This window comes from Lipotes vexillifer, unplaced genomic scaffold (genome assembly GCF_000442215.2).
Source record: "Lipotes vexillifer unplaced genomic scaffold, Lipotes_vexillifer_v1.1 scaffold410, whole genome shotgun sequence".
Taxonomy (NCBI): domain Eukaryota; kingdom Metazoa; phylum Chordata; class Mammalia; order Artiodactyla; family Lipotidae; genus Lipotes; species Lipotes vexillifer.
The window spans coordinates 398098-412836 of record NW_006794028.1 but is presented as its reverse complement, the minus strand read 5'-3'; the positions used below and the strand labels follow the sequence as shown (position 1 = coordinate 412836).

At 44.1% G+C, this 14739-nt stretch overlaps 1 protein-coding gene across 1 annotated transcript in view; it reads left to right on the top strand.

Moving 5' to 3' along the window:
• Positions 1 to 40: 40 nt before the first annotated feature.
• EGLN1 (egl-9 family hypoxia inducible factor 1) overlaps positions 41 to 14739 on the top strand; it is a 56295-nt gene continuing 41596 nt past the window's right edge. The window contains exons 1-2 of the mRNA XM_007466989.1: positions 41 to 385; positions 453 to 920. Coding sequence (XP_007467051.1) covers positions 41 to 385; positions 453 to 920 — 813 coding nt within the window. The remainder of the gene's footprint in view (positions 386 to 452; positions 921 to 14739) is intronic.

The window sequence follows — 14739 nt, the reverse complement described above, 5'->3', positions numbered from 1 at the left end:
CCCCTCCTGCTCGGCCGCCGCCTCCACCGCCGCCGCCGCCATGGCCAATGACAGCGGCGGGCCCGGCGGGCCGAGCCCGAGCGAGCGAGACCGGCAGTACTGCGAGCTGTGCGGGAAGATGGAGAACCTGCTGCGTTGCAGCCGCTGCCGCCGCTCCTTCTACTGCAGCAAGGAGCACCAGCGCCAGGACTGGAAGAAGCACAAGCTCGTGTGCCAGGGCGGCGAGGGCGCCCTCGCCCCCGGAGCGGGCCAGCCCCAGCATCCCGGTCCCGCGCCGCCGCCCAGGGCCGCCGGGGCCGGGGCCAGGGAGGCCAGGAAGGCGGCGCCGCGCCGGGACAGAGCCGCCGTCGCCGCCGCCGTCGCCGAGGCCGCGGGCCCGCGGGCCGTCGGAGACGCGGCGATGGCGAAGGCGAAGGCCAAGCCGGCGGCCGACCTCGGCGGCGGCCGCCGAGGCGGAGCCCGCGAAGGAGGAGCCGCTGGCCCGCTCGTCGCTGTACCAGGAGAAGGCGAACCTGTACCCGCCGAGCAGCGCGCCGGGCGAGGCGCTGAGCCACGGCGGCGGCCTGCGGCCCAACGGGCAGACGAAGCCGCTGCCGGCGCTGAAGCTGGCGCTGGAGTACATCGTGCCCTGCATGAACAAGCACGGCATCTGCGTGGTGGACGACTTCCTGGGCAAGGAGACCGGGCAGCAGATCGGCGACGAGGTGCGCGCCCTGCACGACACTGGCAAGTTCACGGACGGGCAGCTGGTCAGCCAGAAGAGCGACTCGTCCAAGGACATCCGAGGCGATAAGATCACCTGGATCGAGGGCAAGGAGCCCGGCTGCGAAACCATCGGGCTGCTCATGAGCAGCATGGACGACCTGATCCGCCACTGTAACGGGAAGCTGGGCAACTACAAGATCAATGGCCGGACGAAAGTAAGTGTGTGCCGGGAGTGGGCGCGGGGCGAGGGAACGCGGTGTCTGTGTGTAAAAGGGATTTCCTTCTCGTGCAGCACCCGGTGGAGCAAACGGATAGCCTCCACCTCCTGCCGGCTCACACACTCCTGCGTCTGATTGCAAGGTCTTCTGGCTAAACTTAGGCTCTTCCTTGAACTTTGCAGCTTTCTCTTTTCCCTTGCACAGTGAGTCGGGTCAAACCTCGCTGGAGCTCTAGGCGCCCGACGGGGATTATTAGAGTGCTACCCGAAGCAAGTGCTGGTTCTGCATCAGCCTTGTGTTTGCAGCGGCTCTTAAATTCCCCGTGGGCTTTGACCCGCTCATCAGCTTCCGACTTCCACAGTCGAATGTTGTGTTCAGAGAGGAACCTGCCAGCTGACCACAGAAAGGTACATGTAAAATAAGCATTTAGGCCGGAGGCTCCTTTCCTTAGGTCCAGGAAGAGCCTGCCCGTTCCCCTCCCCCTCTTACAGCTCTCCTTCCTCTCCCTTGTCCCTGCTGTTTTGAAACCCACCGCTCCACGGGGGAAGAAGTATTTCCGTTTTCAGACCGCTCAGTGTAGGTAGGTTACATTTTTAGCATAGGTTTCCTTTACTTGCTTTTGTTAGTATAATCCCGCTGTTGAAAAAGAACTGTTTTGTAGCTTCCTGGAAAAAAACCCAAAAAAACCCCATGGAATTGGCTGACTCTTAAGTCTCGGTTTGGTGAAATCTTTGTTTTCTCTTGACTATTGTAGTCGTTCCCCAACAGATTCTTCCGTTCCTACCTAGTCCGATCGCTCTCCCCTCCTCAGTATCGTAGATGATAGACTCTACTTCTCTGTACTCTCTTGTGGTTCTTTTCCATTTCACTCCCCAGATCTTAATCTTTTCTTTGTATCCAGCTCCACTCCAGGCCACCCTACTCCACCCTCCTCCACCATCAATCTCTGTCTGATTTTGTGAGTTTGAGGAGATTATCATACGTGGGTGTTTGTACACAGATACTGACTCTTCCCAGTAGTTCTTTTGTGTGTGTCAGACCATCTGTTTTGACAGTCATTATGTGTGACTCTCAGACTGCCCAAAAGGCTAGGCGTACGCGATGAGGACAGTTCTAAACGGGAACATTTGGTGGGAAAAGACAATGTAAAGTCTAATTTACGCATTGCTGCTTCGTTGCTGGATGAAGGCGCGTGTCTTAATATCATATGGTCGCCAAAAAAAAAAAAAAAAAAAAAAAAAAAGGTGAACACTTGCTTAACACTAAGCTGGAAGGAAAAAAGAGCCTGATTAAACGCCAGCTTCGGTCTTCAATGCAATTCTCGTTTATATACATATATATATTTTAAATTTGTTATAGGTCAAATCTGAATATAGCCTTTATAAACCCTAGAGGAAGGAAAGCTTGAAAAAGCTTGAAGGCATATTAATGTAACTGTACAAAACTGACCGAAGTGTGTATATAGTTGGGGCACAAGCTTCAGGTGAAGAAGGTAATGTCCTGAATCTTCCTTGCTCTGCTTCCCTTCGTTAATTTAGCGTTTCCAAGTTAAGCTGAATCCTCTTCTCTCCATCTTCCTGTTTTTAACTGCCCTTCTCAGGGAAGGGACAGCAGTCAGCCTAGCTCTTACCAAAGGGCCTCCTAATGGGGAGGCTGTTAGAGAACAGCCACCTCTTTCCTCAGGAGTGCCCGTAGTTGAAGGGCCCTTGAGGTTCTAGATCACCTGACTACACAGATCATGTGAAGTAAGGATGGATTTTAAACTCTTTAGATTTTGATCTTATGCTTACATTAATTTTAGGGACACAGTTTCAGGATCTGTGAATGGTTCTAGGGAATCCCTTTCATTGTACTTCTTGGTTGAGAGAGGTTTTGGTAATCTTGTTTGATTGTGTAGTTTAAGCATTCCTAAAAGAAACGAAAGATGCTTGCTTCGGGGGAATGGAAAGGCAGTCAGATTACCAGCCACCATATACTGAGCAACCTCAGTGTGCTAGGCACCAGGTTAGGCTCAATACAGACATGGTCACAGTAATTTTAATCCTATGAAGTCGGTAGCATTATTCTTACTGTACATTTGAGGGTATTGTAGCTCCGACTTGGCTAAGGCCTACCACTTACGATAACCTAGCTGGGATTCAAACTTAGGGTCATTCAGACATCAAGACCTGTGTTTTTTCTACTACACTGGATATGGGTAGGATATTAAATGAGAAGATGTAGATTACTTAGCACACTATTGGAACTAAAATTTGATATCCATATTTTGTTGACAGTGAGAGCATTAGCCTTGTATGTGAATAATTGTAGTTTATCTTTGGACTGTAGAAACTTCTTTTATTACAATGTTTGTTTCAGATAGTGACTGAAAAGCTAGGGACATTTATCTGCCTGGATCATGCTTATACTCCTAAGAGAGGCAGAATATGGGTACTATATGTGATTGCAGAGAGGGTCTTCAGTTAAGGGTTTTATTATCCTTTACGACATTGTAGTGATTTTAAAAGGTATTTGCCTCAAATGTGTGGTATTTTTCTCACATAGATTTTCACAGCAAGTCTGTAAAATATTTAGGTTGTTGGTGTATTATCCGTGTTTACAGATGAGGAAAGTGCGCCTCAGGAAAGGTCGCTTGTTGGAAATCCTGCAGCATACCAGGACTTAAATTCAGGTTTTCTGACCGAGATTTGATGTTCTTCATTTACACTGTCTATTCTGTTTGGTCTTTGTGCATGTCACGGCCTGATAATCAGATGATGTATAATTTATAATTGGCTGTGGCTTGTTCAGTATATTCTTGGATTTCTCCCAAATTTCTGCTGCCAGCACGCTTATCTGGCCACTGTTTGTCCAGCTACTTTAAAAGAGGAACTACAAGGGAAAGATGAAGAAATACAGGAAAAAAACAGGAACATGATCGTGGCCACTGAGCTCCAGTTTCCACTTTCTCTGGTCCTTTTTTGGGATTTTCCCCCTTTTTGCCCTTAAACTGCCCTTTGATCCTTTATCCTTTCTCACACCCTTTCTTCCATCAAGAAGACTTGCAGCGATGTCCAAGAGGAAGGAGTCACGGCCTGCTGATTTGTGCAGAGTAGCTTTGTGTGGCTGTAAGAAATCATAGGTGCCTTTACTTGGGGTAGAGGAAGAAGAATGCAGAGGAGTGCAGATCCTGGGAAAATGTGCAGCTATTCAGTTGGAGTTTCTTTTTTTTAAAATTTATTTGTTTTATTTATTTATTTATTTTTGGCTGCGTTGGTTCTTCGTTGCTGCGTGCGGGCGAGCGGGGGCTACTCTTCGTTGCGGTGCGCGGGCTTCTCGCTGCGGTGGCTTCTCTTGTTGCAGAGCACAGGCTCTAGGCGCACGGGCTTCAGTAGTTGTGGCACGTGGGCTCAGTAGTTGTGGCTCGCAGGCTCTAGAGCACAGGCTCAGTAGTTGTGGTGCACGGGCTTGGTCGCTCTGGCATGTGGGATCTTCCCGGACCAGGGCTCGAACGCGTGTCCCCTGCATTGGCAGGCGGATTCTTAACCACCGTGCCACCAGGGAAGCCCTCAGTTGGAGTTTCTTAACCACTCTGAAGGAAAACGTTTGCCTGTTACAATAAAACTACTAGAATCATATACATGTTTTTGGAATTTTGTCTAAAACTTACTCTGTTCAGTTAAAATGTACATAAAGAGAAGGAGTGATAAAATAAGACCAATAAGCAGCAGATTCTATTCCTGAGATTTTTCACCAGTCCCGCAGTTAATTGGGCAGCTCTAGCTGATTATGGCTTTTAGAGCAAAGGGTAGGATAAGGAAAGACCTGATCCTTTATTATCACTACCATAGAGATGTGGTGTCAGTCCTCTTAGATGTTACAAACAAAACCAAACAAAACTGCCTTCTCAATCTACTTCTGCCACTGTCTGTACACTCTTGGCTCCCAGGATGTTCTAATTGAAGCAGCTTGTTTAATGTTTTAATAGCTACATCAGAGTTCGAGATCAAAGTCAACTATTCTGTATTCAGAAAGGCTGAAAATATTACAACTTCCATAGTAGCAGTTTTGTATAGTGCTTTACTGTTTTAAAAGAGAAGCAAGTGGACTGAAAGAGTAGTCTTAATAGGTTGTGACAACCAAGTTCAACTTTGTGGGAAAACATTTTGTACGGTGAATTAGTGTACGTGTAGTTTACATATATGGTAACTTCTTTAATTCTAAAGGAATTTTAGTTTAAATTAACAGGTTGTTGGTTTTTCAAAAATGTTTATAGCTCTTCCCTTACCTACCGCCTAATAAGCCACAAAAATTTCCTGCAAAACCTTAGTCACACAGGAGAGCATCTGAACGTAGAAGGATGGTGGACTTTGTGCTGCTGTGAAACCTGGCTTGGATTCTGGATCTGCCACTGTTTCTGTGCCCTTGAGCCAGTTGCTTAAGCTTTCTGAGCCTCAGTTATTCCATTTGGAAAGTGGTGTTAAATGATGCCTGCCTTTTCTGTCTCTCAGGCTTGCTGTGACGAATGTATATAATCTTGCATGTAAAGGCACTTTTTAAATTGTAAAGCACTATGCAAAAGCGTCCTTAACTTACTCTTCTCATTTAGAAAAGAGTTCTGTGCTTTTCCTGTCTTTTCCTCTTTAATAAGGAAAAAAGACTTTAGAATGATCACCCATTTTTGACCACACACACACACACACACACAACACACACACAAAGAGTTCTGTGCTTTTCCTGTCTTTTCCTCTTTAATAAGGAAAAAAGACTTTAGAATGATCACCCATTTTTGACCACACACACACACACACACACACACACACACACACACACACGCACACACACACACACACACACACACACATTTTTTTTTTTTAAACAGAGGAAATAAGTCCCAGAGAGGTTAAGTGCCTTGTTCAAGGTCAGAGAGCTGGTTAGTGATTTACTTCATTCTTATATCTGCACCTTAATGCTGCAGCTCATGTAAAAATCACGTGTTCCGACTTAACTAATTTTGGTGTCTTTTATGCCATTTTTGAGGCTACGTTTGAACATTTATGACTTCCTTTTCTTCTCCCTTTTACTCCTGTCACTCTACAGTTTGGCTTATCTGACATTCTAGTTTAAATTTTCCTTCTTTCGATAATTCCTCCCTAATTTCCCTAGATGGTCTTTATTTACCTCCTTTTTTCCTCTGTTGTTGAAGCCATTTTCCCTGAAGCAGGCCCACTCTCTCTTATTTCCTTAGTTGGAACTGTCTTTCTGCTCTGTGTTTCTGATTTAAATGTTTATTCTCTGTTTTCCTTTCCCCCTATCAGGCATGAAGTCTGTCTTTGTTCATCTTCTAGCATGTTCTCTGAAGCCTGTGCCTTCCCAGTATGCTTTTGGATTGATGTTATCAGCTTAGTTGTTTTTATTTAATTTTTCTCTTTAGGCTTTTAAAGCAACACCAAATGTTTGTCTCCCTTTCATTTGTACACATTCTTGATCAGTGTTTCATAGATGCATTTTAGTGCTGCATTTGCATTCTACCTCCTTTTCCACTATGCCCTTGTTTCTGCACCTGAAACATTGTTTGTGACCACAGGATGGCATTCAGATGATTATTTGAACCATATTCATGGCTTGTCTTTGACTCTTTCTGTTCCAGCTAAAAACTTTCTATTCTAAAGAACAAAACAAAGAAACAACCAAAAAAACTGACAGATGATTAACCAAAGTCTTCCCTTAAAATGGTTTATTTCACACCTGTATTTCTTAGCCCAGACTGAATTGTTCTGCCATCTTCATTGGAATGTTTTGTGCTTCATTATCACATTTTTCCAGAACCAAGCCACAGTTTTATTTCTGAAGAGCTTGGATAGTATCTGTACCCTCTGTCTGTTTGCTCGCTGAAATCACCGGAAAGTTTTCTTGGGTTTGGATTTCTCGTTTTCTTTATTCAGTGCCCCGTTTCTTCATCAAAGCAAAATGCATGCACTCTTGGCTTCTCCTTACCGTGTTCTCTGAGTCTTGTTTTGATAGTCTTTTCATTCGTTCGTTGATTCAACAAATGACATGAAGTGAGTACTTTGCATCCACAGGTACTGTCCTAGGAGCTAGGAATACCTGAACAACGAGAACAAAAATGCCCCCATTCTCATGGAGCTTAAATTTCACTTGAGGCAGGTGAGGGGCGGGGAGAGACAGTTAATAAAGAGATGTATGAGTAAGTGCATGACACATTAGGTGGTAAATATTAAGACAAAAAAATAAACGAGGTAAGGACAGAGTGACCAGGGGGTTTTCTTTTACACAGGATTGGTAAAGTAATACGATATTTACGCAGAGGCTCGAGTGAAGTGAGGGCCTGGGTTATAGGGGTACGTGGGAGAAGAACATTCCAAGTAGAGGTATTAAATAGCACACACAGCGGCTCTGACGTGGGATGTGCTTGGTGTGTTCAGAACACAGCAAGGAGGAGGTCACTGCGTCTCTAGCGGAGCAGAGCGGGGGCACCGAGCGAGAGTGGTAGGCGACGGGGTCAGTAAAGCGGAGGTGGGGACGTGAGGTCAGTTCATGTAGGATTTCGCCTGTGAGCCGCGGCAGGAGCCCTGGGTTGTATCCTAGGTGACACGGGAGGCCCCTGGAGAGCTTGTTCTAGGAGATCTCTGTGGCTGCTGTGCGGGAGCAAGGGTGGAAGCAGGGGCACCAGGTAGGAAATCCTTCCAGCAGCCTTGGCTCTGGGAGGTGGTGGCTCACATTAGAGCAGTAGCTGCAGACCTGTGGAGAACTAGTTGGATTCTGGATGTATTTTGAAAGTAGAGTCAGTGAGAGTTGCTGATGGATTAGTCGGAGGAATGCGAGAAAGGAAGGAATTGAGAATGTCTCCTGGTTTCTGGCTTGAGCAACTGGAAGGAGATAATAATATTTCATCTTGCTCCAACCCTCCTGCTTTTCTCCTCTGGCCCCGCTCTTTCAGTTTCCATTTAGAGCAGATTGTTGACACTTATTTCGCAGCTCAATCCAGAAGAGAAAAGTTCCATGCTCTGCTTGTCCGCATTCCTTCAGATTGGCTGTGCTTGCTGCTACCGCTCTTGACCTCGCAGCGCCATCCTTTCTTCTCCAGAGGCTTTATGGCTTCTTTGCACAGTATGCTCTCATCAGCTCTGCCCCTGGGGCTGCCTGCGGGAATTACTGCAGGACATCTTGCTGAACTTCTGGTGCTGTCAACAAGTAGGTCTGTGCTCTCTTACGTGAACTGCTCACTTAAGATGGCTTGTAGATGCAAATCCATGTAAAAAGAATTACACAGATTCTGAAATTTAGGGAAACACTGGAGAAAATTGAATGGTTCAGCATGAGAGACAAGCATGGATTTAGATTAAATTTCAAAATAAAATAGAACATCTTTGTTTAAACATGCTGTTGGAAGTTAAAGCTATTGTAGAAAATTGAGAAGAGGTAGAATGACCATAAAATATCAAAAATAATTCCTGACATATAGGTGCAAACAACCCTGTGATAGCTTAGTAGGAAAAGAAGGGGGAAGTTTATGATACTTTAGGGATCTGAAAAGATAACAGAGAAATACAGCTCTCATCCCCTTGATGTGGAGCCTGACCCTGGAATTAGAAATAAAAGTACCACCTATCAGATGGGAAGTGATAGGGTTAAAATTATAATATAGTGCCCAGGCCTTTTAAGCATAGGAAACCTTGCTTTTGACTTTAGGGTAAGGGAGGGTCACAAAGGTATGGGTAAACATTAAAATACTCTATATGAAATGATTAAAATTAAAACCTGAAAGGTCAGACTTGAGCTATAGAATTGAGGGACCTTATAATCTCAACTTAATTCAAACAACATCAGTTTCTGCCTGATTTTTGTATACATGGGAAATGTCCGATCTGGCCAGTTAATTGAAAGAGTCTAATCAGGAGTTTGGGGTATTAAAAGATTGACTGCATCTGAATTTTTTCTCATTAATATTGGTACTCAGCTCTCATCTGTAGATGGTAACTAGAGGTTCTGAGTCCATAGTTTTGTCAGTAATTATCCTTTATTCTGTCTCTAGGCATTTTTTACCTTCTATTATGTCTTCCACTGACTTCTGTTAGCATTACTTCTCTGAAATAACAGCCTTGAAAGTTACTTTTTAATTAGAAAGTTGCGTGATTTCCCCCCATAGGCCAGGTCTTCGTGCTGCTTCAGTAGCACTATTGACCACCCCACCTCTAAAATCTTTGATCTCTCACTTACTAGCCTGGATCTGAGCCTTTCAAGTGTTGTTTTCTCAGTATATTTTTCAGAATTTTCCTTATTTTCTCAGCTTCTAACTGTAGTTTTTTCTTGAAGCTCAGTTCTTAGCTTTCTGCTCAGCACGGTGAGAAGACACATGTAGGGGGAACTGGAAGCATCTATATTACTAGACTTTTCTTCTCAGCTTATATTAGTTATCTGTTGCTATGTAACAATGTAACAGGTTGTACCAAAACGTAGTGACTTAAAATAACACACACTTATTATTTCAGTTTCTGTAGATCGGGAACCTGGACACAGCCTAGCGGCATCTTCTGCTTTGCTGCCTCTCACAAGGCTGCAGTCAAGGCGTCAGCCAGGGTCGGTGGTCTCCTCCAGAGGCTCAAATGGGGAAGGATCTGCTTCTAGGCTCACTCAGTGGCTATCAGCAGCGTTCAGTTTCTCGTGGGTTGTTGGACTGAGGACCTCAGTTCCTTGCCATGTGGGCCTCTCCAACACAGCAGCTTGCTTCATCAGAGTATGCAAATCAGCAAGGCAGTAAAGAATCCTCTATCAAGACTGAAGTCCCAGACTTTTGTAACTTAACCACAGATGTGACATCCCATCACCTGTGCTATATTTTTTTGGTTAGATAAAGTCACTAGGTTCATTTCACACTCAAGGGGAAGGAATTACACAGGGGTGTGAATACCATTTCTTAAATTGCTTCTTCCTTTATAGTGTTTGCCCCTGAAGTGATACTGGTTTTTTTTTTAATTTATTTATTTTTATTTTATTTATTTTTGGCTGCGTTGTGTGTTCGTTGCTGCACGCCAGCTTTCTCTAGTTGTGGCGAGCGGGGGCTGCTCTTCGTTGTGGTGCGCTGGCTTCTCGTTGCAGTGGCTTCTCTTGTTGCAGAGCACGGGCTCTAGGCGCGTGGGCTTCAGGAGTTGTGGCATGCGGGCTCAGTAGCTGTGGCTCGCGGGCTCTAGGCATGCAGGCTCAGTAGTTGTGGCATGCGGGCTCAGTAGCTGTGGCTTGCGGGCTCTAGAGCGCAGGCTCAGTAGTTGTGGCTCACAGGCTTAGTTGCTCCGCGGCATGTGGGATCTTCCTGGACCAGGGCTCGAACCTGTGTCCCCTGCATTGGCAGGCGGATTCTCAACCACTGCGCCACCAGGGAAGCCCTGAAGTGATAGTTTTATTGGTCTGTGGTTTGTCTTCTCCTTTTGCTCTCGTCTATATCTTTTTCTCCCTGGGTGATCTTATGTGCTGGAGGAAGCACAAGTTCTTGAGCTAGTTTGCCTGTGTTCAAGCTCTTGTTTTGCTACTTAATTGCTCTCTGATTTTAGGTAAATGTTCTAACAATTAAAGTATCGCTTTCTCATCAGTATATTAGGAGTTAATAATGGCACCTAATTCAATAAGGTTTGTTCAGAGATAGGTGAGATACATGAGAAATGCCCAGCAGATTATCAGTGTTCATTTAATTTTAGCTGTAACTGTAGTAGCAGGAGGAGGAGAAGGGGAGCAGCCGTGGCTTCACCTGTTGGGCTTTTGTTCAAGACGCCTTGACCGTCTCTGACCCCAGCATCTGGAAAGGACTGATGGACGGCTCCGCTTGGATGTTCTACAAGTACTGCAAACCCAGCGTGGTTAAGACTGAAGTCTCCTCTTGGAGGGGATCAGGGTTGGTGGGGCTCTCTGATGGGAGAACAGGTTTAAAACTGAACCTGTTTGCAAAACCCATTTATTTTTTCAACAACTATTTGCAGTGTCTAATATATGCCCGGATCAGTGCTAGGCACTGAGAGTACCACGATGCCCAGGTCAAGGTAATTCTCTCTGCCCTTCCCAAGTTTTATTGTCTGAGGGGAAGATAACACTGAACCTGCAGTTCCATGTGTGATGGATGTTCATGAGATGTACTGGAGCCCATGGGAGCATGTTAGAGGAGACCTAGGTTGGTCTGCAAGCCAGGAAAGATGTCCATTTTTTTTTGCGGTATGTGGGCCTCTCACTGTTGCGGCCTCTCCCGTTGCGGAGCACAGGCTCTGGCCGCGCAGGCTCAGCGGCCATGGCTCACGGGCCCAGCTGCTCCGCGGCATGTGGGATCTTCCCGGACCGGGGCACAAACCCGTGTCCCCTGCATCGGCAGGCGGACTCTCAACCACTGCGCCACCAGGGAAGCCCCCTAATTGAGATTTTTAATCACTTTATACCTGGACTGTTATACAATATTATTATTTAATTCATTCTCCATGTACCACCTACATCTATCTAATATAAATTTACTAACACTTATAAAAATCTTACTCAAAAGTCTTCTGAGGTTTATTTAAAGGATACGATTTGATTCCTAGGCACTTAATGCTCCCCAGCTTCTTAGGCCCACCCCCACCTATCCACCCTTATTTGCTACCCCTCTTTGAAATACAGCCACTATTTCAGCCAGACTATTTTCTGCCTTTTTGCTTCGCTTCTCACTCCTCCCAACGCGTCTGTGAGTTCTTTGACTGGTTTATGCTCCCAGGATTCAGATGTTATGTGTCCCTTGTGCGTCCCTTAGCATCTAGCTTAAGTCCCATCCCCCATATCTCCCTGAACTCTGAACCTCCACTGATCTCTCTTTTCTCAAAACTTTTGTATATCTTTTATTCCTGAACTGTCTTCTCCAGAAAGTTATAAGAGCAGGGGAGCTGTATTATATACTCTTTGGTCTTACACAAAGCACCTTTTGTTGTTCTGGTTATTTATTCTTCATATGTTAACACTTAGTGAATTGCCCTTAACCAACCTGCCGTGTACCTCACCTCTGCTTCCCCTCTTTCTATCCATTCTCTAAAACTACAGTAAGACTTTTTGAAAGTCTGTGAGCATTGTCATCCTATTGTGGTCAACTCTCCTTTCTATGCTTACTATGCTATTTCCAGTCCCTATTTTCCAGATAAAAATAACCCAGGCCAACATGGCCTAAACTATTTTTAACTCCAAGTACTGGGAGAAAGGTCTGAAAGTGAAATGAAGTTTTAGCCATTCCCTTGGCCCACAGTCAGTTGGTAGGTTACGCATTGTGGTAGAAGCCTGCACATCCGTGAGTCTTGACGGCAGAGTGCACGTATGTCTTACCTCCCTCATCCCCACCAGTGAGAATCCCCAGGGAACATGTGTCACTTCAAAACAAAGGTGCGTAATAGACACGATGTTGAAAGTGACCTCTTACATACTCTCCTCTGTGACCTAGGAGAGAAACTTGTGCCTAGCAAGCTGACACAAAGCTCAGCATTTTCTATACCATGGGATTGATGTACAAAGTTAAAATTTTTCAAGAGCAAAATTATAGTTTTGATTTGGTTTTAGTATTTGGTAATGTATTCAAAATTTTAGATCACATTAAAGGAGTTGTATTTACGTTTATATTTTTATGATTAAAAAGAATTTCACTTTCCAACTTTGCTTGATTTTGGTATTTAAAATGTGTTTTCATTCTCTGAGAACAGTTTTTTAGTTGGAGGAAAGTAGCTTGAGATTTAATACTTAGCACAGATAATTTATGTGCAAAGAATGGGTGCAGTTTTGGGTTGTTACAGTCCAGAGTATTTGGAATCAAGTTTCTTCAATGAAGAAAATTTTGGCTAAAAATCACATATGATAATAAAATAGCACCCCTCTCCCATAGCTTACACTTTTTGTTTCAAGGTAATTATATACACTTGTGGTTCATAACTTTGTTTTGCATCTGGACCCCTTTAGGAATCTAATTGTAGCCATGCACCTTCTCGCCCTAAAAATGAACATACATGCATGGTTTGCTTATACTAAAGCCCATCCATAGACCATACAGTAAGAACCCCTGTTATGAGAAGAGTTCTAAGAAACAGAACAAAACTAAAAACATTTTAAGCTTTTCGTGTCTCCCCCTTTCCTTTTCGTGTCTGGTTATGGTTGAGTGAGGTTTCTGCATTTATTCAGTTGCTGTTCTTGCCCCAGGTCCACAGGACTCTGCTTTGAATTTTTTCCCCCCATGATAGTAGTCAATGTAAATTATGGAGACCCAGATAAAGGATATATATTATAACTTAAATCTAGTGGTGTAGGTGTGCAGACTTCTGAAAGATGTCTGCCTTGTACAAGCTGGCTATGTAACAAAACAAAGTTAACTGTTGTGTACCAGGATGGAAACCATGAGCTTAGGGAGAGTGCCTTCCCAGAGGGCACACCTCTGCAAGTACGTCTGCTAGGTTATCCCTGCTTTAGAATTCTAGATGTGCAGTTTTGCCATAAAAGACGGAGATCCTTTATCACCAATAGATAACGCTGGACGGTGATTCTTTCTCTTCTCCCCTTTCCCATTGCACACGCTCATGTGTGCATGTGTATTTTGCTTTTTTTGTTGTTTTTAACTTGTAACTGACATTTCAATAAGATTCATCTGAATTAAAAAAAAAATAAAAACCTTGGTAATAATAGAGCATCAGGGCTGGTTGGGGGGAGCAGGGGAGGAGTGCCCTTAAAACAAAAATGAAACTAGAACTCATATAGGTTGGTTTTGTTTTTATTAAAAATAGTTGCTGTAACTGTTAGATATGAGGGATCTCTTGATAGTTTTGGTAGAAAATATTTTTAATATGTGTAAGAATAATTTGTCCGTCTTGCTTATCTCAGGATCTGTGCTTTGGTGTTGCGTGATAACTGTGAGGTTGTTCTTTGATGTAAAGATTCTTGCAGGTGTTTCTTTATCTCAGGAGTGTCTGGAGTCCGGGGCCATTGTTGACAGAAGCCAGGAGTGGGAGTAGGACCTGCTGGCAGTACTTTGGATGCGTGTGGTTGGGCTCTCCGAGCTCTGAGCATGACGCTCAGCACTCCTCCCACTCTCCTCGGCTCTGAAATGGGGGTGACGTTGACCTGGTTAACAGAAGATGTGTTGAATAATTGATGATTGTAAGAAGCTTTTCAAAAAGGTGATTCTGGCTGTCATCAGTGCCATTTCAAATCACTAGGCCTCGGCCTTGGCAGTCCTTAACTCTCCACCTTTGCCCCCGTTTGTTGTGTTGGTTAAGTTCAGTTTTAGATGAAGAATTCTTAACTTGCTTTTAACGGAATACCAGAACCTTATTTTTAATTAAGAGGAATCTGTTGTTGCTTAGGCAGTTGGTACATAGCCTTGGCACTGTGAAAAAAGAAACTGGTCAGTTGATAAGGGCACCTTGAACTGAATTTCGGAAGTTGTGTTACATCATGGGTAGTGAAATAACTCAGTCCGAGGGACACCCTGATCAAAGGCTCTTTCTCTCTCCATGTTCTCCCCTTTAGCAGAATCAAGTCAAATGGCAGTAAATATTTTATTTATAATCGTGAATTGAATTATTTAAGGTGCATTTAAAAAATTGAAACCTTTAGACGTTAATTACTTTTAAGAGCTAGTTGTGTATACAGGTGAGCTAGTACCTATAAAATGATCAGATCAAATCTCACACAAATGAGTTTATACTTATTTTATAGTTTTTATTGATATAAACATAGATTGTTTGGTGATTTGTTGATACTAGTATTTACCTTATTTGCCATATAGACTATAAGTTAATAGGCTTTTAAAACAAAATCTGAGAGGTTAATTCTT